Genomic DNA, 25526 nt, shown 5'->3' with positions numbered 1-25526 from the left:
CAATGGCAGTTAAGTGACTTGTCCAGGGTCATACAGCTAGAAAGTGTCTTGAGGTCAAATTTGAACCCGGGGTATCCCATCTCTAGATCTGTCACTCGGTCCACTAAGCTGCCTAGCTGCCCCCCATATACACATTTTTTTCCAATCATCTCCTTATGTCATCATCCCAAACTCAATAGTCTTGTATACTTCAGTGGACCTATCATCTCATCACAGGTGAGTTATTCCATTGTGGAAATACCCTCTAGTGATACAGATTGCAGTTCATCCTATCTCTTGTGAATGGACACTGAATTGAAAGAACATTGGCTCTGGAGTCAGAGGGCCTAATTTCTATTCCTTCTCTGATACTATTTGTATGACCTTGGGCAAGTCTCTTTACATCTATGAACCTCAGTTTCTTGAAAAAAAAAAAACAACACAAAAAACTCCTACCTTCTGTCTTACAATTAACAAAGTATTGATTTTGAGGCAGAAGACCAGCAATGAGGAATAAGTGACTTGCCCAGGGTCATACAGCTAGGAAGTATCTGAGATCAGATTTGAACCTAGGTCCTCTTGATTCCAAGCCTGGCACTCTGTAAATATTTAAAATGATAAAAGCTGCTATAAATATATATATTAGTATTTTAATTAAAGCCATGCTGATAGATAGAAAAGTTATTAGACCACGCACTTGTAAGCATTCAAAACCACTGCCCTCGCCATTACTGTCTCCTGTCTCCTCCCCAGTCTGCTGGCCAAGAGCCCCACTCCCTCCTAACCCAGGAGATTATAAACTCTTCTCTGTGTGGAAACTTAGGTGTCCCCACGCCCAAAGAACCGGAACCGGAAACCCGTTGGACCACGGGAAATGTAGTTTGATAATTTCCTCATGTCCAAAGAAACTACATATATATACTTAAAGATGGCATTTTCCAAATTTCACTTTTACAATTCCCCATGAGGTCCGGCAAAAAAAAGGTTAGTCCTTTTTCTTCGCTGGACCTGTAAAAATAGACAACTTCTAAAATTTCCAGGAATTTGGGGATAAAAGAAATAGATGAACAAATGGTTAAAATTAGCTGCACTGACAAAAAAACCAAGCTGGGGGCAGTCCCCTATTGGTACAACAGTGCACAATTAAAACAATACATACAATTCAATTTCAACTCCCCATAGTTCAATCAACTGCACCCCAAAGTTCAAATTTGGTCTTCATGGTACAGTGAAGGCTTTTCAGACATCTTCATGGTGTCTTCACCAAAACAGGTTCATCGTCTGGATTCTGGGGAGATGGTAGGATCCTTATCCTGAAATTATTCTCAAAAGAATTTAAACTTTACATTATAGATTACAAAACATACATTTTCTTCTAAGATTTATACAACTCTGTCTGCTGTGCTACCCAGATGCCCCTTTTCTGCTTCTTTTATGTGTTGCCTTCCCCCATTAGATTATGAGCTCCTGGAGAGCAGGAATTATCTAATATCTTTTCTTTGTATCTCCAGTGCTAGCACCATGCCTGGCACATAGTAGATACTTCATACATGTTTATTGAACCGACTCTGATTCTGACTTTCTGACTCTAATCTTGTACATCTGCTGTCCATATCTTCCCATGTGCCAGTACCAGTCTTCTGGGCGCCCTCTCCCAGAGTTAAGGCGACGACATCGCCCCTTTCAAAGTTCTAGGGACGTAGCCCTCACCAGTGACACTGAGGTCTCAAGCTTTCATCCCAGTGTCATCTCCGTGATTATAGGTTGATTGCTCTCCAGTGAGCCAGCCTCATTTATTTTCTAGAGTAGTCTAAGAACAGTTTAATGAAGCATCTCTTGCCCCAAAGTCTCTGGTACACCCTTCCACAGCTGTAAAAAGAATCCAGGGAAAGTGGGCTCAAGCTTGGAGAGCACGTGTGGCAAAGGGGGAACTCATAGTTTCTGGTTCTAAGAGTCTTTTACTCTCTCATGTGGGTTGTCTTGTGGATACTTTGCTGGGCTCCTTGTGGAATCATGAATCTACAACCCATCTGTGCTTGGTTCCCCATGCAGACCCTGACATCAGTTCATCTGGGGCTACTGATGGGAAGGCAGGAGATCCAAATCCCCTATTCTCTTCAAAGAGTGAAATGTCTTTCTCTGGGTAAGGAGTGAGAAGAAGACCTCCGCCAACATCTCTCCTGCCCATCACCCTCCATCCCACTCCACTAAGCTTTTCCTTCTCAAGAGGTTTAGTTACAAGTGCCACACTGGCTCCAATCTCTGAAATGACTTAAGTTCTCAACAGGCTTGATAATAGAACGATGCCTCCTTGGGCATGACCAAGCTTTCTCAGCCTGTTTAAGGACTCTTCTTGGGCAATGCGCCATGTATAATAAGGTCACTCCAGGACTTAGGACTTTCCACACTTAATGTGAAGCCTATGACTGAGACTTGTTTTCACCTCATTAGGTATAAGGGCATCTTATTGCTTGCTTTGAGTGGGGTGGGTGGCTTGGTTAAATCAATCCATGTCATTTTTATGCCCATTAAATCTGCCACAGGGACTCCAACCAAGGTACTGGGGATCTTCTTCCTGCTCTAGATAAAGCAGTAATGCTAAATCCTAAAGAACTCAAATCCAACCTCAGATACTGACTAGCTGTGTGACCTTGGGCAAGTCATTTAACCCAGTTTGCCTCAGTTTCCTCATCTATATAAAATAAGCTGGAGAAGGAAATGGCAAACCTCTCCAGTATCTTTGCCAAGAAAATTCCAAATGTATGGGGTCACAAAGAATCCAACATGACTGAACAACAATATCAAAGAACTGAGGCTATAAAGATGAAAGATAACAGTCTCTACCCTCAAGGACTCAGTCTTGTAAACTCCTCATACATAAATTACTAGAATCTATTTCCCTGCTCTCAGTCCCTTCCTGCTCAATAGAAGACTAATCTCTCTAAATTATTGTCTTGATCCTGAACCTTCCCCTAATTTTATTTAAAGCACCTCTGCCTGGCTCTTGAGCCCTGCTAGAATTTGGATCTGCTCTACCTAGTCTGCATTACCCTCCCTACTCTCCAGCATGCATCCAATTAGAGGATTCACTCTCATGAAAAGATAATCTCCTGGGGCAGCTGGGTAGCTCAGTGGATTGAGAGTCAGGCCTAGAGACAGGAGGTCCTAGGTTCAAATCTGACCTCAGACACTTCCCAGCTGTGTGACCCTGGGCAAGTCACTTGACCCCCATTGCCCACCCTTACCAATCTTCCACCTATGAGACAATACAAGTACAAGGGTAAAAAAAAAAAAAGCTAATCTCCACCTCTGCTTTTGTTCAAGCTATGGCCCCAAAGTAGAATTCCAGGCTTCCTTCTACCCCTCCTCCACATATTCAAACTCTCCCATTCTTCAATGCCTAGCAAAAGTCTCCTTCGAAAAGCCTTCCTTGCTCAGTCAATCAACTAGCATTTCTTTTCTTTTCTTATTTTTTTAAACCCTTACCTTCGGTCTTAGAATGAATACAATTGGGGGGGGGGGGCAGCTAGGTAGCTCAGTGGATTGAGAGCCAGGCCAGGAGATGGGAAGTTCTGGGTTCAAATTTGACCCCAGACTCTTCCTAGCTGTATGACCCTGGACAAGTCACTTAACCCCCATTGCCTAGTCCTTACACTCTTCTACCTTGGAACCAATACAGAGTATTGATTCTAAGATGGAAAGTAAGGGCTTAAAAAAATTTTTTTTAAATACTCTCTCCTGTCTTTAGGTCTGGCTCTCAATCCACTGAAATATTTAACTGCCCCCAATCAACAAGCATTTCCGTGCTTACTATGGCCTAGGTACTATGCTAGTACAGGAGGTATAAGGATATAATCATCTTCTAACATTTAACCAAACAAAATATTTATTGAAATTAAAGCTCTAACACGTAAAAACCCAGTGGAATTGCTCAATGGCTACAGGAGGGGGTGAGAGGAGGGGAGGGAAAGAACATGATTCATGAAACCATGGAAAAATATTCTAAATTAATTAATTAAACTTAAAGGATTAAAAAAAAATTAAAGCTCTATTCTAGGAATTGTAGAGAACTTTAAAAAAGCCCATGCAGTCTTAGTCTTCCAAGAACGGTCAGTTCTAGCTAGAGATAGCTGTAAGATAGGTATATACACATGAAAAGTTTGGAGAAGACAATATTCACATGAGAAGACATAAGAGAACAAAAGACAAGTACCCAAATGACTGAGATTGTGTCTATTCGCCTTCCAATAAGATGCCCCAGAAAGACTTCTGAAAAAGGTAGAGTTGGCCAAGGCTAAAAGACAGAGACCCAGAAATGTAAAGGAAAGTTTTCTAAATGTAAAAGAGAGACTCCAGCTTGGAAAGGAGGTGAATAACTTAAGTGTATAAGAAAAGGTCAGCCTGACAATGAAGTGGGCCCCAGGGCATGACTCCATTCACACCTTTGTCATCTCCATAAGATTCCCAAAGGTGGATAAAAACTGAACTGAAACTAATTACCCTAAAACAGTGGTTCTCAAACTTTTTTGTCTCAGGACCCTTTTACACACTTAAAAATGAGGAAGGCAGTTCAGTGACTCAGTGAATAAGAGTCCCTGGGATCAGGAAGACCTGAGTTCAAATGGGACCTCAGACACTTCCTCGAGAACCACCTTAGAGAACATCATTTGACCAAAAAAAGTATATATAAAATTATATCTTATTTCTGTTTTTCAGTTCTTTCTCTAAATATGGATATTCAAATTATTCTTCAAACATTATTACTGTTGTTGTATATAATGTTCTCTTGGTTCTGTTCATTTCACTTTTTGTAATTTCATATAGATTATCCATGTTATTTATTTAAAAGAAATTTTTTTAACTCTGACTTGCTATCTCAGTAACAACTGTAAGACAGAGGGCCAAAGACTAGGCCAATGATGGCGAACCTTTCAGAGACTAAGTGCAGAAACTGCAATTCGAACACCACATGTGAGATGTCCCCTTACCCCAGACTGGGGAGGGAGGAAGCTCTCCCATTGGGCTGCTGGGAGGAGGGGCAGGTCATGTGAAAAAATATTGTCAGGCACAGATGGAGAAGGGGAAGGGAGCAGCCCCCTCCAGCAGGCTCTAGGCAAACGGGTTAAAAAGTGTCTGCAATCAGATTTGAACCAAGGAAGATTTGCACTTAGAAAGATGAGTCTTCTGGACTCTACATCCTGCGCTCTATCCACTGGGCCACCTAGCTACCCTTATATTGTGACAGGGAGAGACAATACACACAAGGGAGTAATTCATTGAAGCGAGAGCATTTTTTTTAAACCCTTACCTTCAGTCTTAGAATTAATACTGTGTATTGGTTCCAAGGCAGAAGAGTGGTAAGGGCTAGGCAATGGAGGGGTCTAGTGACTTGCCCAGGGTCACATAACTAGGAAGTGTTTGAGGCCAGATTTGAATGTCTCCTGTCTCTAGTTTTGACTCTCGATCCACTGAGTCACTGTCCCCAAGGGACAGCATTTTGGAAAGCTACAGAGATAGTAAGGGGACATCCCTTCCAGGAACAATAGCTGAGTTGATTGCAAAATGGGAGGCAGGGAGAGAAGGCAAGAAGAAGATGGTATGTGTATAGCAGATAGCAGAGAAAGTTGTGCAGAAGATGACTGGAGATCTGGGAGTAAAGTGAAACATGGCTGGGGCCTCCCAAAAACTGTGGGGCAGGGAAAATGGTCACCAATTAGGAGACAGAAGCCTAAGAGCCAATGTGCTAGGGATGAAATGTTTAAACCTCCCCAGGTACTATCTCTGGTCAGAAGAGCAAAACAACTGGCAAGGTTATTTAGAAGATAGCCAAGGGGTAGAGAGGTGTCCTGAATAATGCTGGATAAAATAAGGCATCTGAACTAACAGAATCTGTTACAAATTTGTGTTATCTAGTTTCAGCTGTCTTGCACTGATGCTAGGCAATCCTATTGCCTAGGTTATTCTAAACCTCTCCTCTCCTCTCCACTCCTCTCCTCTCTTCTCCTCTCCTCTCCTCTCCACTCCTCTCCTCTCCTCTCCTCTCCTCTCCTCTCCTCTTCTCCTCTCCCCTCCTCTCCTCTCCTCTCCTCTCCTCTCCTCTCCTCTCCTCTTTTCTTCTTCTCTCCTCGCCTCTCCTCTCCTCTTTTCTTCTTCTCTCCTCTCCTTGACTTGTCCAGGAGAGCCACCTAGTTCATGCTTCCTTTTTGTGGCTAGGATGAAATACAAATGCCTTTGTGTAAAACCCTGCACAATATAGCTCTACTCAATCTTTCGAAGTCATCCCCTCAGGTTATCCTATTCCTTTTGCCTTTCACAGATAAACTGGATGAGGTTCTCTATACTTGTTGCTCATATTTCTTCACCTTCTATTATAGGAACTCTGCTGGTTTTTGTATGAGTACTGGGAAGTATGCATTGCTGAGAGCAGGCTTATGAGGCCACACTTTAAAGAGAGGAAGAAAGGGATCATTTGGCTTTTCCCACCCGGCTGCTTAAAGTTTGAGGCTTCCCCTGTGCTCTTATCACCCTCCTGGGAATGACTTCCTGATTCACTTGCCTCTGCTGTGGTGATTCTGGAAGAATAGGGAATAGTGTTTTTAACTTAATTCTATTAAATTGTTCTTATTTCATTTTAAACTTTGAGCTTTAATTGTTGGAGTGGTCCTAGTTTAGGACTGGCCAACAATTAAAAGAAGCACTTATGCACCTATGAAAAAGAGCCCTATTCTCAAAGAACTCAATAGTCTACTAAGGAGAGAGACAACAGGAAAACAACTACATATATGCAAATAAGAGATAGATACAGAGATAGAGATAGAAAGAAAGAAAGATAGATAGATAGATAGATAGATAGATAGATAGATAGATAGAAAGATAGATAAATAGATAGTGATCAACAAAAGACACTAGTGTTAAGGAGGTTTGGGAAAGAATTCTTGTAGAAGATAGGATTTTAGGGGCAGGTAGGTGGCTCAGTGGATAGAAAGCCAAGCCTGGAGATAGGAGGTCCTAGGTTCAAATCTGACCTCAATTACTTCCTGCCTATGTGGCCCTGGGCAAGTGACTTAACTTCAATTGCCTAGTCCTTACCGCTTTTCTGCCTTGAAATTGATACTCAGAATCAATTCTATTTTTAAGTTTTTTAAAAATATTTTTCCATGTTTACATGATTCATATTTTCTTTCCCTCCCTTTTTCCCTCCCCCTCCCAGAGCCATCTAGCTATTCCACTGGATTGTACAAAAGTCATCACTTAATACCTTTTTCCATAATATTCATTCAAAATCAATTCTAGAACAGAAGGCAATGGATTAAAAAAAAATAGGTGGGATTTTAGCTGAGAAGTAAAAGAAGCTATAGAAACCAGAAGGCAGAGATGAAGAAGGAGAGAATTCCAGGGATGTGTCTCCTATGAGGAACAATATAGGAGACTCTGTCACTGGATGATGGAATAAGAGGTGGGAAGTAAAGTGTAAGAAGCCTCAAAAGCTGGAAAGATAGGAGGGGACCAAGTTGTAAAGGGCTTTGAATACCAAAAAGAAAATTTTGTACTTCTCCCTGGAGGTAATAAGGAGACACTGGACTTAATAAAATAGTGGGGTAACATGATCCAAATTGAACTTTAAGAAGATTAATTTGATAGCTAAGTGGAAGAGAGAATGGAATAGGGAAAGACTTGAGGCAGAGAGACCAATTGGCAGGCTACTGGAATAGTCAAGGTGTGAGGGGACGAGGGGCTCTATTAGAGTGGTTTCAGTGGCAGAAGAGACAAAGGAGCATATTCTTTGTTTTAAAACCCATACTTTCCATCTTAGAATTGATATTGAGTATCAGTTTCAAGGCAAAAAAGTGATAAGGGGTAGGCAATTGAGGTCAAGTGGCTTGCCCAGGATCTCACAGCTAGGAAATGTCTGAATACAGATTTGAACACAAGACCACCTATCTCCAGGCCTGTTATGAAAGTAAATTGGCTCAAAGTTTAGGCAATAACTACAGGAGAAACTATAGGCTCTGACACAAGGAGGCAAATTTAATGTCATGTCTTACTGAGATTTGGTAAGATGAAACCCATGACTAAAATATGGCCCTGGGTGGATATACTTTGTTAAAATAAAAGGATCAATAAAAGGAGAGTGGGAAACAGATCCTATATGAAGAAGAGATATTTGAGGAACAAAAAGAATATGAGGGGCAGAGCCAAGATGGTGGTGAAGGTACACAAGCCCACCTGATCTCCACCAAATTATCCTCCAAACAACTATGATGAAGCACCTCAAAACAAATTCTAGAGCAACATAACCCATAAAAATATGAGGTGAAATAATTTTTCAGCCCAAAATAATTTAGAAGGCTGGCAGGAAAAATCTAGTACACCAGGGTGGAAGTGGAGCAGAAATCACCATCCCAAGGTAGGCCTTATTGAAGCAATGGACCTTGAGGGTGGTTGAATCAGCAGCAAAGGCTTCCAGAGCTCTCAGGCATAGACAGTAAAGGGATTTGGACAAGTGATCAGGAGACTATAGAGGTGCCTTTGCTGGCTCTGGGTGCAAGACTTGTTGCATTGCCCATATGCATATCCAGATTGCAGTCCTGGTTCCTGGTATCAAGGTGAAGTGGAACACTAGCATACCTGTGCTTGCAATCTCAGGGGAGCAAGGGATCTTGGTCACAGTTCCAAGGCAGAAAAGAGTGCTTGTGATTCCTCACAGACAAGAGCACAAGCCAAGAGGGTATTAAACACACCACTCTTTATATCATATTTTCTTGGAAGAACTGAAAACTTATAGATCCCCAGAACAACTGTATAGAGAATCTGAAATTTAACCTTTAATAGTGTTTTAAAATAAAAGAAAAGGAAAAAGCTGAAAAAATGAGCAAACAATAAAAAAAGAAACAACATAGAAAACTATTTTGGTGACAGTAAAGACCAAAACACAAATTCCAAAAGAAGGCAACAAAATCAATACACTTTATCCAAGGCCTCCAAGAAAAATATGAATTGATCTCGAGCCAAAAAAAGAAACAATGGAGGGACTCAAAAAAGATTTCAAAACTCAAAATAAGAGAAGTAGAAGAAAAATTGGGAAAAGAAATGAAAGTGATAAAGGAAAATCATGAAAAAAAAGAGTCAACAGCTTGATAGAGGAGTCACAAAAATTATTGAAGAAAACAACATCTTAAAAAACAGAATAGACCAATTGGTTAAAAAAAAAAAGGCACAATAATTCACTAAAGAGAAGAACTCTTTAAAAGGCAGAATTGGCCAAATGGAAAAAGATATACAAAAATGCATTGAAGTACATCTTAAAAGGCAGAGTTAACAATATGGAAAAAGAGGTACAAAAAGACCGAGGAAAAGAATTCTTTACAAAGTGAAATTGGCCAAATGGAGAAGGAAATAGAAAAGCTCCTTCAAGAAAAACGTGGCTTACTGACAAAATTGTGGTGCGTGTTAGTGATGGAAATTGTGCTATAAGAAATAATAAGCAAGATACTTTCAGAGAAAGCTGGAAAGATCTGCAGGAACTGATGCAGAGTGAAATAAGCAGAACTGGGAGAACATTGTACATAATAACAGCAATATCTATGAAAATTTGGCTACACTCAGCAATGCAATAATCTGAGACAATCCTGAAAGATTTCTGATGGGAAATGCTCTCCACTTCCAGAGAAACAACTGTTGGTGTCATCTTTCACAGCAGTGTATTTATGGTTTTATTTTGGGGTATGGGGTATGAATGAGTGTGTGCTTACAACAATGGCCAATTTTTTTCATGACAATGAAAATAAAATTAAAAAAAGAAAAATATACATAAAAATTAGAATTGGGCAATTGGAAACTAATAATTCCATGAAACACCAAGAAACAATCAAATAAAGTAAAAAAAAAATTTTAAATAGAAGAAAGTGTGAAATGTCTCATTGGGAAAACAACTGACCTAGAAAATAAATCTAGGGGGGCAGCTGGGTAGCTCAGTAGATTGAGAGTCAGGCCTAGAGATGGGAGGTCCTAGGTTCAAATCTGGCCTCAGACACTTCCCAACTGTGAGACCCTGGGCAAGTCACTTGACCCCCATTGCCCACCCTTACCACTCTTCCACCTAGGAGCCAATACACAGAAGTTAAGGGTTAAAAAAAAGACAAAAAAAATAAATCTAGAAGAGATAATCCAAAAATTATTGAACTACCTGAAAGCTGTGGTCTTTAAAACGAGTCTAGATATCATCTTTCAAGAAATTATTAATGAAAACTGCTCAGTTCTAGAACCAGAGAATAAAATAGAAATTGAAAGAATCCATCAATCGTCTCCTGAAAGAGATCCCCAAAAGATAATTCCTAGGTATATTATAGCCAAATTACAGTATTCCCAGGTCAAGGAGAAACTATTGCATGCAGTCAAGGAGAAACAATTCAGATATTGTGGAAACACAGTCAGAAGATTTAGTAGCTTCTATCTTAAAAGAACAGAAGGCAAGGAATTCCAGAGGGCAAAGAAGCTAGGACTTTAACCAAGAATCACTTACCTAGCAAAACTTAATGCTCCAGGGGAAAAAAATGAGTATTCAATGAAATAGAGAACTTTCAAACTCTCCTAGTGAAAAGACCAGAGTTGAATGAAAAATCTGACTTTCAAATTCAATACTCGAAAGAAGCATAAAAAGTTAAAAAGGAAAGAGAAATCAAATGACATTCAATAAAGTTAAATTGTTTACACCCCTATGTGGGAAGATATTCTTGTAATTCCCAATAACTTTGTTATTATTAGGGAAGGTAGAAGTAGTATACATAGAAAGAGGGCAAGGGTATGACTTGAATATGATGATATCCAAGAAAATTATAAGTAAAGACTGACAAAGAATACATTGGGAGAAGGAAAGGGGAGAAATAGAGTAAATAGAGAAATTCAGAAATATTTCACATAAAAGAGGCATAAAGACTTTTATAGCGGAGGCAAAGATGGGGGAAGTGGGGAGGGGAGCACTTGAACCTTATTCTTATTAGAATTGGTTCAAACAGGGAAGATAATGCACAATCAATTGGGTATAGAAAGCTATCTTAGACTATAGGAAAGCAGGAGGGGAAGGGGATAAGAGAAGGAAAGAGGGGCTGATAGAAAAGAAAGCTAATTAGAGGATGTGGTGGCCAGTAGCTAAATACTTTTGAGGATGGACAAAATGAAAGGAGAGAAAAAAGATAAATGGAGGTGTCAGAAATCAGATGGAGAGTAATCTACAGTAATCATAATGATGAGAAAACTTTTTTTCAAGTCTTTCTCACAAAGTCTTTCTAATTAGAAGTTTTTCTTCATTTCTCAAATACATATAGAAATGAGTCAAATGTATAGGAATATGTCATTTCCCAAAAGATAAATGGTCAAAAGATATGAACAGTTCAGTTCTCAAATGAGGCAATTAAAGCTCTCTATAGTCATATGAAAAAAATGTTCTAAATTACTATTAATTAGTTAAATGCAAATTAAAATATCTTTGAGGCACCATCTCATACCTATCAGATTGGCTATTATGATGGAAGAGGAAAATGACAAAACTTCAGTGGCTGTGGGAAAATTGAGACATTAATACACTGTTGGAGGCAATGCAAACTGATTCAATCATTCTGGAGAAGAATTTGGAACTATGACCAAAAAGCATAAAACAGTATGTATCCTTTGTATTTTAAAGAGATGTAAAACATAAAGGGGGAGGACAAAATTATTTAAAGCAGCTCTTTTTGTGGGGTCAAAAAATTGGAATGTGATCCATTCCCCATTAATTGGGGAATGGCTAAGTAAATTAAAATATGTGATTGTAATGGAATACTATTGTGCTGTGAGAACTGATGACCAAGAGGAACTCAGAAAAATCTGGAAAGACTTAACATGAACTGAAGAATTGAAGTAAGTAGAACCAAAACACTGTATTCAATGAACTGTGATTAACTTACCTATTCTCAGCAATACAATGATCCAAAACAATCCCAAAGGACTCATGATAAAAAAAAAAATTGGACACCTGCTTTCAGAGAAAGAACCAATGGAGTCTGAATCCAGATCAAAGCAAAAATTTTTCATTTTCTTTCTTAACTTTTCTTTTGTTTGAGCTTCATTCTACAAAAGGATTAATATGGGAAAATGTTTTATGTGATTGCACATATAAAATGTATCTCAGATTGTTCACCATCTAGGAAGGTGGGGGAGAGAAGAAAGGGAGAAAATTTAAGATTCAGAATTCTTTTTAAAATGTTGGGAACTGTTTTTATATATAATTTTGGGGAAAAGAAGAGGAAAAAAGAAGGGATATTCATGTGAGGAAATCCAAGAGTATGGGAAAAGCAGGGAAGCATAACAAAAAGTATGTGGATGATAAACAAAGGAGGGAGAAACAGAAGTGATTTTTGCTATCAGAATGTACTATAGATGTGAAAGGGAATTCTTTATTCTCTTTGTCTATTTTGAGTTAACACTTTGTTAGCCATCAAGTAAGAGAATTTACAAGTCACTTGAAGAAGTAAGAGAATTCACAACTTATTTGAAGAAGTAAGAGAACTCCCAAGTCACTTGCTAAAATGAGTGATAACTCCAGAACTCAAAGCACCCCTACTTAACACTAAGTCAGACTATTCCCAAGTCATCTGCTAAAGTGGATGATAACCAGCCAGAAATAAAAGTTGATACCTTCAGAAGCCTATGATAAAATATAGACACCTTCAGAGGTGAGAAGTGGATCTCACAGACACTGCCCCCCCCGGGCAGTGCTAGGCAATTTGGAACCTATGATTGACCCCTGTAAAAAGGGGAAGGAACAAGAAGTCACTATAAAAGCCCTGAATTTCTTCAGCTGGAGAAAGTCTTCTGCAAGCAGTCTTCTGGAGATAGTCTTTGGATAGTCATCTCCAGCTTGAATCTTCAGCTTGGAGGATCTTGGACTAGGACTGCAGCTTGGAGCTATGACTTGGACCTCTGCTTTGACTTGGGACCTTGGCTCTTGGACTGGCTCTTGGATGAATGAGTAGCTGGCCTTCCTTTCCTGGCTTCTGGAGAGAGATTAGTTCCAGAGAGGCCTTCCCCTCTTGGAGGAGGTCACGTGGGTTAAACTCTGGGTCCTCTGGTCAAGGGTTAACAAGCCCTGCCAGGTTGAGCTGAGCACCTCGGCAATATTTAGTGTGATAGGCTAGACACCTTCTCTAACCTTGCATTTTTTTACTTTCACTCTTTCCACTTCTTTGTAAATAAAGCTACTAAAAGTCATTTTGGCTTAAGCAATACTATTTTAAAATCAGTGACACAATATTAATTTAGAAATGTCATACATATTTAGTCAAACCCTTAATTTAATTCCTTACATAAACCACCTAGGTAGGAAGAAGAATTTGATGAGGGATTTGGGAAATAGATTACAAACTTCACACAAAGGCATATAGTAGTAGTAATAGAGAATTTCAAATCTCCTAAAGTAGTATCACAAATTTTTGTCCAAAATGAAGAAAACATATTTGGCCCTCATCTCTTTCTACTTAGATTTGCTTCCTTTCTGTGTTTATTAACCAAAGGTTCAGTTGTAGATTTTCTTTTCTTTTTTTTATTTAGAATATTTTTCCAAGGTTGCATAATTCATGATTCTCTCCTTCTCCACCACCACCAACAACCTTTCCTCCTCACTCCCAGAGCTGACAAGCAATTCCACTGGGTTATACATGTATCATTATTCAAAACCTATTTCCATGTTATTTATATTTTCAATAGAACAATGCTTTAACATCATCCCCATCAAACCACATGACAGATTATATTTTTCTTCTGCATTCCTATTCCCACAGTTCTTTGTCTGGATATGGATATCTTTTTCTCCAGATTGTCCTGGGTCATTGCATTGCTGCTAATAGAGAAGCCCATTACATTCAATTGTACCACAGTACATCAGTCTCTGTGTACAATGTTCTCCTGGTTCTGCTCCTTTCACTCTGTATCAATTCCTGGAGGTCTTTCCAGTTCACATGGAATTTCTCCAGTTCATTATTCCTTTCAACACGATAATATTCCATCACCATCAGATACCACAATTTGTTCAACTTTTCCCCAATCAATGGATACCCCCTCATTTTCCAAATATTTACTACCACAAAGAGCTTGCGTATAAATATTTTTGTACAAGTCTTTTTCCTTATGATCTTTTTGGAGTATAAATCCAGCAGTGGTATGGCTGGGTCAAAGGGTAGGCATTCTTTTAAAGTCCTTTGCACATAGTTCCAAATTGCCCTCCAAGACAGTTATGTCTGGAGGCAGGAGAATGGACTAGATGACTCTTGATCCTTACTTACTTATGCTACTTAAAAATAAGACAAAATTAAATAAATGAAAAAGCAAGTAGATTGGGATCTAATGTAATGACTCTTTTCCCCCTCAACTTTGATATATCTTTAGAAAGAAACTGAGGGGTAGAGGTAAGATGACAGCAGAGTAATAGGAGCTTTCTAAATCTCCTTCCAACTGATCATTGCAGAGCATCTCAAGAGGAAAGAAATCAAAATAGGATAAGTAAAGGGGCTCTCCCACTGGTTGCAGCCTTGGAGGTAGGCAGTGTTTGGGGATTTCCATGCTATAAGGCAATGATTCCCAAAGTGGCACCACTGCCCCCTGGTGGGTGCTGCAGCGATAGTGATGGCCACAGGTGCGTTTATCTTTCCTATTAATTGCTATTAAAATTTTAAAAATTAATTTCCAGGGGGCTAAGTAATATTTTTCTGGAAAGGGGGTGGTAGGCCAAAAAAGTTTGGGAACCACTGCTATAAGGGGATGAAATTAATACTTATCAAAGCACAAGCTGGTCACCTCTCTCCCACACTACCTACCGTGCCAGAGTCAGAGCACAGGCAGGGACAATCTCTAAATTCTCAGGGGCTGACTATGGGCACCACAAACTTACCCTTGAAGGCAGTGCGAGGCCTTGGCAGTGAGACTTGGGACACAAGGCTAAACAGCATGGAACCTGGGCAGCAGAGCATGGAGATTGGGTAAAGACAAAGCTGGCCTCAACAGAGGAAGCAGAGACTGGAAAAATAGCCTCAGGGCAAAAGGCTTTAAAGTATGCTACACAAAGAACTGTGTTCACTCAGACTTCTGACTGGGAAGGGAAGATACTGCCTAGGCAAAGCCCTGCAAGACAGAAGCTAAGAAAGCAATGATCACGAACATAAAGGAACTCCAATCCGCTAGTAGCAAAAGGAATAAACAGCAGCAAAAAAAGTTTATGATTACACTCCAATGCAACTATCAACAATTTGGAAATAGGTCTTGATCAATGACACATGTTAAAACCAGTGGAAATGCACATGGGCTATGGGGGGGAGTGGGGGGAGGGGGGTGAAGGGGAAAATAAGAGCATGAATCATGTAACCATGTTAACTTTTCTAAAAAATAAAAATTATTAAGTGGAAAAAAAAAGTTTATGACCCTGGATAATTTCTATGGAGAAAAAGAAAAATACCAAAGCAACAGCAGAGAGTGGCAAACAAACACATACAACTTTCCTAAAAAAATGGAAATTGGTCACAGAATGGTTTGACCAATTCACAACTCCACCAGCAGTGTATTAGTGTTCAATTATAGATTTTCAACTGCCGTTAAGGCTTTTAAGAGTAGAAGGAATGATATCATCCCCTCCCTTCCCCCAACTCTTGCTATGGAAGCAGAATGATTACTCATCTTCTCCTACTACTTTGATCACTAGCAGCTTCAATCACCTGCATTTGGCAAAGTGCATGAGATTCAACTTACGGTCTAACTAAAGGATTTAATTCAGGACCTTGAGTTTCTAATGAATTCTTTTTTTCTTTTTCTAATGCATTCTAACCAATTGCAGTTTTGTTGTTTAGTCATTTTTCAGTCATATTTAACATTTCATGGCCTCTTTTGAAGTTTTCTTGGCAAAGATATTGGAATGGTTTGCCATTTTCTTCTCCAACTAGTTTTTATAGATGAGAAAACCAAGGCAAAAAGGGGTAAGTGACTTTCCCAGAATTACACAGCTAGTCAGTGTTTGGAGTAGGATTTGACTCCAGGCCCAGCACTCTATCCACTTCATCACCTAGTTATTCATTTCTCTATGGTAGGAGGGGCTGCAGTAACTTTAAGGCACTTCCCAGGTTTAACATTCATGGCAATATTAAAAAGAAGTCAATTTGATGAATTATAATTTCCTCTTCATTGGAGGTAAAGACACTGTTTTCATTTTTGATACTGGTAATTTGATTCTCTTCTTTCCTTTTTTAAATAAAATTAATCAATGCTCTATTTTATTCATTTTTTTATATAACCAACTCCTTCCTAGACTTATTTATTAAGTCAATAGTTCTATTTATTAGGTCAAGAGTTCTTTTACTTTCAATTTTATTAATTTCTCCTCTGATTTTTAGGATTTCCAATTTAGTCTTTAATTGGGAATTTTAAATTTGTTCTTTTGCTAGTTTTTTAGCTGCATGCCCAATTTATTGATCTACCTTTTCTCTATTTTATTGATATAAGCATTCAGGGATATAGATTTCCCACTAAGTGCTGCTTTGGCAGTATCCCATAAATTTTGATATGTTGTCTCCTCATTGTCATTTCTCTGATGATTATAATAAATTATCTTCATTTCAGATAACTGATAGGCAATCATACCTGAGAGGTGGAGACCAGAGCTATAAAAAGCAGTATTTTTCACCTAGAAAGAGTGATAGACAGGGAGTGGGGCTTACCTGAAGTGCAACCTGATCATTGAAAGAAAACACACTTTGGAGATACCACAAGATTTTCATATGTAGCTATTGGTTCTGCCCTCTGGGTCAAAACAGAATAAGTTTGGCAGTGAAGATTAAGAGGCAAAGAAGAACAGAACCAGGCAAGAGAAGAAGAAACTCCATGAAGGTGTTGACATCTTCTTAAGTTCTCTCACTAGGTAAAGCCCTGACTGCCCTATTCTAATTATGGTTCTGGTGGAGTCACTGTTATGAAATTCAAAGGAGGTAACTATGTTGTGAAGGGATCATGAGAAGAGACAGGGAAATAACTGTGCTATTTAAAACAAAAGAAGTTCAAATCTGACCTCTGATACTTCCTACCTGTGTGACTCTAGGCAAGTCACTTAACCCCCATTGCTTAGCCCTTACTACTTTTCTGTCTTGAAACTAATATACAGTATTGATTCTAAGACAGAAGGTAAAGGTTTTAAAATAAAACAAAAACAAAAGCAGCTAGAAAACTTTAAATATCAATTTAATCTGAAAAAATTCTATCTTCTCTTATCCTATAACAGTGATGGTGAACCTATGGCATGGGTGCCAGAGATGGCACAATGAATGCTCTCTATGGGCATGTGGCTGCCCCCACCCCCAGTTCATTACTAGAAAGGCAGAGGGACTCAAGTGGAACTGTTCCCCTTCCCCTCTCCACCATGTCTGATGACATTTTTTCATATCACCCACCTCTCTGCCCAGCAGCACAATGGGAGCACACAGGGAGTAAGGTGGGTGGCTCACAGGTAGCAGAGCTGGAAGGAAGTAGAGCTCTTAGGCCACTTCCCTCCACATCTCTACACTCACTGAGGACATTCATCACTTCACCTGCCCCTTTGCCCAGCAGCCTAACGGGAGCACTTCTTTCCTCCCCTGTGTGGGATAAGGGTGGGACCAAGGTGCACCCAGTACTTGATGTGGGGGAGGAGGGCGGCATACTTTCTGGGGGATGAGGGTGGGCACAGCACTAGATCTGGGGAGAGGGCCCAGCATTCCATCTCTAAAAGATTTGCCATCTGTAAGAGGGAAATTTAGGTATTTTATAAATATATATTTAAAACATGGCCGCCAGAAATCAACAGTTCAGATTGATTCCATAATTAAATCAGACCCAAGTCAGCATCTGGTTGAGGCAAGTTTATTTACAACTAGGAAGGTAAAAGTATAGGAATAAAGAATAAGGGAGAGGCTAGTCCAGGCCTGCGAATGCCTGGACTAGAGAGAAGGTTAAAAGGCTAAATAAATGAAGCTGCAAGCCTCAAGGCCTAACAACCAGATAGGCTAATGCCTACTTAAGGCAGAGTTTAGAAGCGGCCTAGGTAGGCCAAGGAAGTCAGCCTAACTTACCCACTTGACAATACAGAGTGTAAGCGTTCTGTGGTCTCAGGAGAGGTCCTTCAGCACCAAGTTCAGAGCGGGAACTGCCTCCACAGGAAGTAACCAACTTACTTAAAGAGATAGTGTCTTTCTTCACTTCCCGTGGGTCCACCTCTAATTCTAGTGGACAAATGGCAGCCTCTGCACTGATTTGGACTGCCCAAAGGGCAGTCCCTTGTTCTTGATTTGTACTTATTGTCACATGTGGGTAACTCCTCTCCCCTCCCCACTAAGGAAGGTGAGGGTGACATCATTTCTATGCCTAGGTTGAGTAGGGTTTTGACTATGAATGGGCTAGAGCTAATTCTATTTACACACATCACTGGCCTATAATATGGGTAAGCCATGCTTGGAAAATAGAGAATTAACTATTTAAAACAGTCCATAAAGGGATAAAGGGATATAGGAAGTCAGTTACTAGATACTGCCAGAGCTCAAGGAGATGAAGATTCAAACAGCTTCCATGGGAAGTGTGGAATGTAGTGCCATTTCTTTTTCTCTTAAAAGCATTGGGCTAGGCAAACATTTACAACAGTAACTCTGGCTAATAAACACAGAGAGGAAAAAAGTACAAGCAGAGAAAAAAAACACTCCAAGGATTTTTCTTCTTTTCTTCACCTTGGACTAAAAAAGAAAAATGGTTGCCCTCTTAGCCAAAGAATTTGGAAACACCTCACTACTAGAAAACTAGCAAGAGAGATGGGCAGGGTAGCTGAGTAATCAGGAGCTTTGAGGAGTGACCACAGATTACAATAAATTGAAAGATGAAGTTAGTTGCACACTTATGAAAATGCCCAGGGATATGGATGCCTGCCAATAATGATGGCATTCACTCTTAGAGAGCTCTTTATAGGTAACAGAGCAATCCAGGACATAATCTCATTTAATCTTCATAAACACTTAGGGGAGGGGTTAGAGAGATAAAGTGTCCCTGTGATTGGGATTAAATTGCTTAACTTCTCTGGATCTCAGTTTCCTCCTCTGAAACAGAGGTAGCTGAAGACCTCTAAGGTCCCTTTAAGCTTAAAATCCTGAGATTCTATAGGCTTATGATATATCTACAGTCATTTAGATAGTTTTTGAGTCTAAGATTTAAGTTCTTTCCACTTCATTCTTCTTCTCATAGGGGAGTGGATCTTGCCTCAGGGATATGTGGATTTAGGGATGATAGGACAAGAGAGGAGAGAACATTTCAGACCATCTCACTATTCCTCCCCTTTAGCCCCTCATGTGGTACTTTCCCGGCTCCTGTGTTTCTCTTGCCACCTCACAAAGGTCAAGATGGGGGAAACACCCCATCTCTTGGCAGAATACTTTATTTTGTTGTTCAATCGATTTTCAGTTGAGTTTGACTCTTCATGACCTCATTTGGAGTTTTTTTGGCAAACAAACTGGAGTACTCTGCCATTTCCTTCTCCATCTTATTTTATAAATGAGAGAACTGAGGCAAACAAGAGAAAGTGATTTGCCCAAGGTCACACAGCTAGGAAGTATCTGATGCCAGATTTAAACTAAAAAAGATGAGTCTTCCTGACTCTAAGCCCAGTGCTTTAATATTTTATAGTCATGCCCTACTCAAAGCAATGCCAATGGACTAAAATCCTGCCTAACAAAGTAGATAAGTTACAGAAGGATGTTTCTGCATCTTTAACAGGAGATCATGTGGTACATTTAAGTGTTTGTTATAGAGGATTATCCATTTAAGAGAAATTCTGGGGAAAGCACAGAGAAACTAAAAGATTAGAGTGGTAGAAAATGTTTCTTCTTCAGTCTTTGAAATTATGACTGATTGACACTTTATCACTTTCTGGAGGTCTTTCAGAATTATTTCCTTTCACATTATTTTGGTCATCACATAAATTGTTCTGCTTCTATTCACTTCACTCTCCATCAGTTTATACAAATCTTTCCATATTTCTCTGAATCTATCATATCCCTATTTCTTCTGGTGTAACAAAATTGTATTCATATATGTCACAATTTGTTAACAATTTGTTTAGGCATTCCCCAATTGATCAACACCTATTTTGTTTCCAGTTCTTTGCTACAACAAAGAGTGCTACTTTCTTGTAAAGTTCTTGTGCATATAGGTCTTTTCCCCATTCCTGAACTTTTTTGAGGCACATACTTAATAGCAATATTGCTGGATCAAAGGGTATGTACAATTATTGAATTCTTGGACATAGTTTCGAATTCTTTTCCAGAAAAGCTGAACTATTTCACAACTTAACCAATAAGCCTATCTTCCCACAATTGCTATTTCTTTATGTATCTTTGCCAGGCTGATGGGAGTGAAGAAGACTAATTAGGTAAGTTCTTTCTATTCATCTTCACAGTAATAACAATTAATTTAGTTTAATTTTAATTATATAATATTAATTATAATTATACTATAATACAATAATTTTATATTATTAATTAATTAATTTATCACTATAATAGCTTCTTATGACTTTCCAGTCTTTCTCCCTACATTATACTTAAATGCACCAGAGATAATGAATTTATCATATTATTAATATCCCTCAAATAAATGTATACCAAATTGCATAGAATCTAAGTAATTAAAGGAAAAATTAACTGAATTACAGGGTGAAATAAGCAGCAAAATTATAATAGTTGAAGACCTCAATGCACCCCCATCAGAACTAGAGGACTTTAACAAAAAAGATAAGCAAGGAATAAGTTAAGGATTATATATACTGTTCTCCTTCCCCCTTCCCCTCAAGGTGGTAAATGGTTTGTTATAAATTAAATCAGTGCTTTCATGCAATATATACTTCCATATTCCTCATCCTGTGACAGAAGATATGTATCACCCTTTATTTCTAGATGAAGTATCCATTTTGACTTTTTCTTGGTGTGTAGTATGAGATGCTGGTTTATGCCCAGTTGCTGCCATATTATTTTTCAATTTTCCCCAAAGTTTTTCTCAAATAGTGAGTTCTTCCCTCAATAGTTTGAATCTTTGGGTTTATTGAACACTAGGCTACTATGGTCATTAATTACTGTGTGTTGATTTCCTGACATTCCATTGATCTACCATTTAATTTCTTTGCCAGTACTAGATTGTTTTGATGATTGTTGCTTTATAGTATAGTTTGAAATCTGGTATAGCCAGCCCTCCTTTCTTCATTTTTTTTTTCATTAATTCCCTTCATGTTCTTGACTTTTTGTTTTTTAATATGATTTTTTTATTATTTTTTCTAGTTCTTAGAAATAATTTTTGGGTAGATTGATTGGTACGGCACTGAATAGGTAAATTAATTTAGGTAGGATTATAATTTTTTCATATTGGCTTAGCCTATCCATGAGCAATTGATATTTCTCCAATTGTTTAGGTCTAACTTTTTTGTGTGAAAAATGTTATGTAATTGTTTTCATATAGGTTTGTTTCGATGAGTATTTTATACTTTGTAGTATTTTATAGAATACTAAGTATTATATATTGTTGACAGTTATTTTATTTATTTATTTTTAAATCCTTACCTTCCATCCTAGAATCAATACTATGTATTGGTTTTAAGGCAAAAAAGTAGTAAGGTTTAGACAATGGGGGTTAAGGGACTTGCCCAGGGTCACACAGCTGGGAAGTGTCTGAGGTCAGAGTTGAATCTAGGACTTCCTGTCTCTAGGCCTGGCTCTCAATCCACTGAGACACCCTTTTCTATCTCTTGCTGTTGAACTTTGTTGGTGGTAAATGGAAAGTTGATGATTTATGTCAGATTACTTTGGATCCTGAAACTTTGCTAAAGTTGCTAAATATTTCTATTAGGTTTTTTGGTTGATTTTCTGGGATTCTCCATGTATATATCATCATATCATTTGTAAAGAATGATAGTTTTGTTTCCTCGTTACCTGCAATAAACATTCTTAGTTCTGTGTGGTACAACTTAGTTGGCACTTCTACCAAAACTGAAAATGTGTTACAAGGGATTCTAGGTACCTCAGTGGATAGAAAACCAAGCCTGGAAATGGGAGATCCAGATTCCTAATGTGACCTCAGGCATTTGCTTACTACCTTACTTTGGGCAAGTCACTTACCCCCAATTGCCTAGCCTTTATTGCTCTTCTGTCTTGGAACCAACACTTAGCATCAATTCTAAGATAAAAGGTAAGAGTTTTAAAAAAAAAAAAAGAAAAGAAAAATGTGCTGCTGCATAAAAACCTCATAAATAAATGCAAAAAAGTAGTAATATCAAACACATACTTTACTGACCCCATAAAAATAAAAATTATAATCAATGGTGGACATTTGAAGAAAGAATTTAAACTTGAAGATGAAATAGTCTAATCCTAAAGAATTTCTAGGTTAATAATATATAATTTCATTAAACATAGTAATCATGAGACAGCATGTGAAATCTTTTGAATAAACCAGAAAAGTCTGAAGGAGAAAAAAATATATATGTACATATATATTTTTCATTAGTAAAAAAGAGAAAGAATTGATCAATGAATGGGTGTGTAACTTCAAAAAACAAACCAAAGAAGCTTGGAAGATGGCGGCAGCCGTGGGAAGGTTACTTCGGGCTTCGGTTGCTCGGCATGTGAGCTCCTTTCCCTTGGGAATTTCTGCAGCCTTTAGGACTGTGGCTACCAGAAACAAATTCCCAGCCAACGTAATGCTCACAAGTGCTACCAGTCCAAAATTGGCCTTCAGCACCAGTACTTCAACTTATGTGCCTGCTGTCACCCAACATGCTCCACATTTTAAGGGTACAGCTGTTGTCAATGGAGAATTCAGAGAAATAAGCCTTGATGACTTTAAAGGCAAATATTTGGTACTTTTCTTCTACCCTCTGGATTTCACTTTTGTATGTCTAACAGAAATCGTTGCTGGCTTAGGCCATATGAATATTGCACTCCTATCAGATTTAACCAAACAAATTTCTCGGGACTATGGTGTGTTGCTTGAAGGACCTGGCCTTGCATTAAAAGGTCTCTTCATAATTGACCCTAATGGAGTTATTAAACACATGAGTATCAATGATCTCCCTGTGGGCCGAAGTGTAGAAGAAACTCTGCGTTTAGTGAAGGCATTCCAGTTTGTGGAAGTGCATGGAGAAGTCTGTCCAGCAAATTGGACACCAGATTCACCTACTATCAAGCCATCTCCTACTGCTTCCAAAGAATACTTTGAGAAAGTGAATAAATAAGCTATTCCGTGTATTGAAGACCTGCATGACTTTTTAAATTATGACTAAACCACAAATTGGAATCTACAATAACTTACAAGAAATTTACTGCATATAGAAGTGTAGAATATATGCACTTCATGCTTTTGTCTGGGAATATCACCCCCAAATGCTCAGTTTTCATACAACTGCCCCCCTAAAAAAATTATTTGACCTTAGTGGTTATTGTTAGTTCAAAGGTTCCTTTAGTAACAAATCCTTGCGTTTCCTTTAGTTCCCTTTTATAAATTGCACTTCCTATATATTTGTCATCTTCTTTCAAATATAGAAGCTCCCTTTGTGAATTTATAGACTAAAGAAATTTTTCATTGCCTCTATGCACAAAAACTGGTGTGGCAAACATTTAAGCAGGATGCCTTGGGGGTCTTGAGTTACAGGTAAATAGTTATAACTGTTTTCCTTTAACTGTCTCTGCAGTTTTTATTTTTAATTAAACTATAGCCTTTTTTTCTCCATAAAGTGAATGTCCTGTGATTAGAGATAACTTCAGAGGTCTAATTTGACTCATGACACATTTGAATGTAAGACAAGTATGAATTATATTTGTTTTGAAAAATCCAACACTTACAGTGGTAAGTTATCATAGTTAATCATGGTGGGCAGACCAGAGATTTTTAATTCAGAGGTTCATTTCACCATTATTTGATGTTTAAGTAAACTTTGTCTTGATACATTTCAAATACTATTTATTGTAATTATAAAGGATATCTGTTGGATCTCCAAGTTGCATAATAATGCAATTTTGGAAATGATTGTTGAACATTTATTTTTCTTCCTGAAGAATAATTCTGTACTCCTTTGATCAAGAATAAAGACATTTTAAAGTAAAAAAAAACAAACAAAAAAAGTAACATGTCAAAAGCTCTACATAAATACAAATAAAGAAAGGCTGAAATGAAAGAAGAGATAAACCAAAATTTGAATTGATAAATAAAATTTAGAGCTGTTTAAAAAAAAGAACAACCTAATATGATAGATAAATCATTAGTCCATATGACCAAAAGGGAGAGAAGAAAACCAAATTACAAATATAAAAAGTGAAACATAATTCAAGATGGATCAGCTAGATGGCTTGGTAGATAAGAGAGCCAGGCCTGGAAACATCTGGTCCTGGATTCAAATGTGACCTCAGACACTTCTAGGCTGGGTGACCCCGGGTGAGTCACTTTACCCCCATTACCTAGCCCTTACCATTCCTCTGCCTTGAAACCAATATACCACAATCACCTGCAAATAGATATATAACTAAGCTATTAAAAAGCCATATAATAGTTCCGGGTTAAGATGGCGGCAGAGTAAGAAGCAGCTCTTAACCTCTCCTGACCGAAACACACAAAACTCCTCAAGGGGACATAAAAACAAGTCCAGACGAACGGAGGAACCCCACAACAGGGCACGGCGTGGAAGGTACGTGGAATTGAGACATTTCCAGGCTATAAAGGGCTCTCACTAAATCTAGGGCTGAGCAACCGCCCCACCCCCACCCCCTCCACACACAAGATCTAGAGCTCTGAAGCCAGCTAAAAAGAAATAGAGCAAGTTTGGGGCACCCATCGAGTCATTGGCAGCTCCGGGGCCTGTTCCTGAGAGCAGCAAGACTTAGGACCCCATTAAGCCAAAGAAAGCAGGCGAAATCTGAGCGCGGGCACAGGACGCAGGGCGCACAGCGCAGGCTGAGCAGAACGCAGGCACTGCGAAGGCATGGGTGGAGGCAGACACAGCCAGGAACTAAAGCCTAAGTGGGGAACCAGTGTGGATGGGTATACGACTGTGGAAGCAACGCCCTGAGACTTGTAAAGAAACCTCCGGCAGAGGACAGACACTGAGCGCGAGGATAAATCTGAGAAGCTGCTGGGGTAATGATGGCTACTCAGCCTCAGGAAATTCAGAAGAGAAAGAATAACAACAAGAAAAAGAAGTCTTTAACACTCGACAGCTTTTACACAGAGAAAATCCAGACAACTGAGCAAACAGAGGAGGAGAACAAACAAGCATCCGGACCCTCCTCAAATAAGGAAAACTCCTCACAAGCTATGGAAGAGTTCAAAACTGAGATTTGGAGGAAAATGGAAGAGATCTGGCAAGAAAATAACTTTAAAAGGTAGAATCATGCAATTGGAAAGTGAGGCTCAGAAACCAAATGAACTGATAAGCAAATTGAACTCCAGAAATGACCAGATTGAAAAGGAATACCAGAAGATTA

At 38.7% G+C, this 25526-nt stretch overlaps 1 protein-coding gene across 2 annotated transcripts; it reads left to right on the top strand.

Moving 5' to 3' along the window:
• The first annotated feature begins 22627 nt into the window (after positions 1 to 22627).
• On the top strand, positions 22628 to 23320 carry LOC123244987 (thioredoxin-dependent peroxide reductase, mitochondrial-like). Of its 2 annotated transcripts, XM_044673679.1 has the most exons (2): positions 22628 to 23064; positions 23231 to 23276. In XM_044673679.1, exons 1-2 carry the CDS (start codon positions 22628 to 22630, stop codon positions 23274 to 23276), a joined length of 483 nt encoding a protein of 160 aa, XP_044529614.1. The 2 variants fall into 2 exon arrangements, with proteins under 2 accessions (XP_044529614.1, XP_044529613.1); XM_044673678.1 differs by having other exon boundaries at positions 22628 to 23320.
• The last annotated feature ends 2206 nt before the right edge of the window (positions 23321 to 25526 follow it).

This window comes from Gracilinanus agilis, chromosome 4, assembly GCF_016433145.1.
Source record: "Gracilinanus agilis isolate LMUSP501 chromosome 4, AgileGrace, whole genome shotgun sequence".
In the NCBI taxonomy this organism is placed as follows: domain Eukaryota; kingdom Metazoa; phylum Chordata; class Mammalia; order Didelphimorphia; family Didelphidae; genus Gracilinanus; species Gracilinanus agilis.
This window is presented reverse-complemented; position numbering and strand designations above follow the sequence as displayed.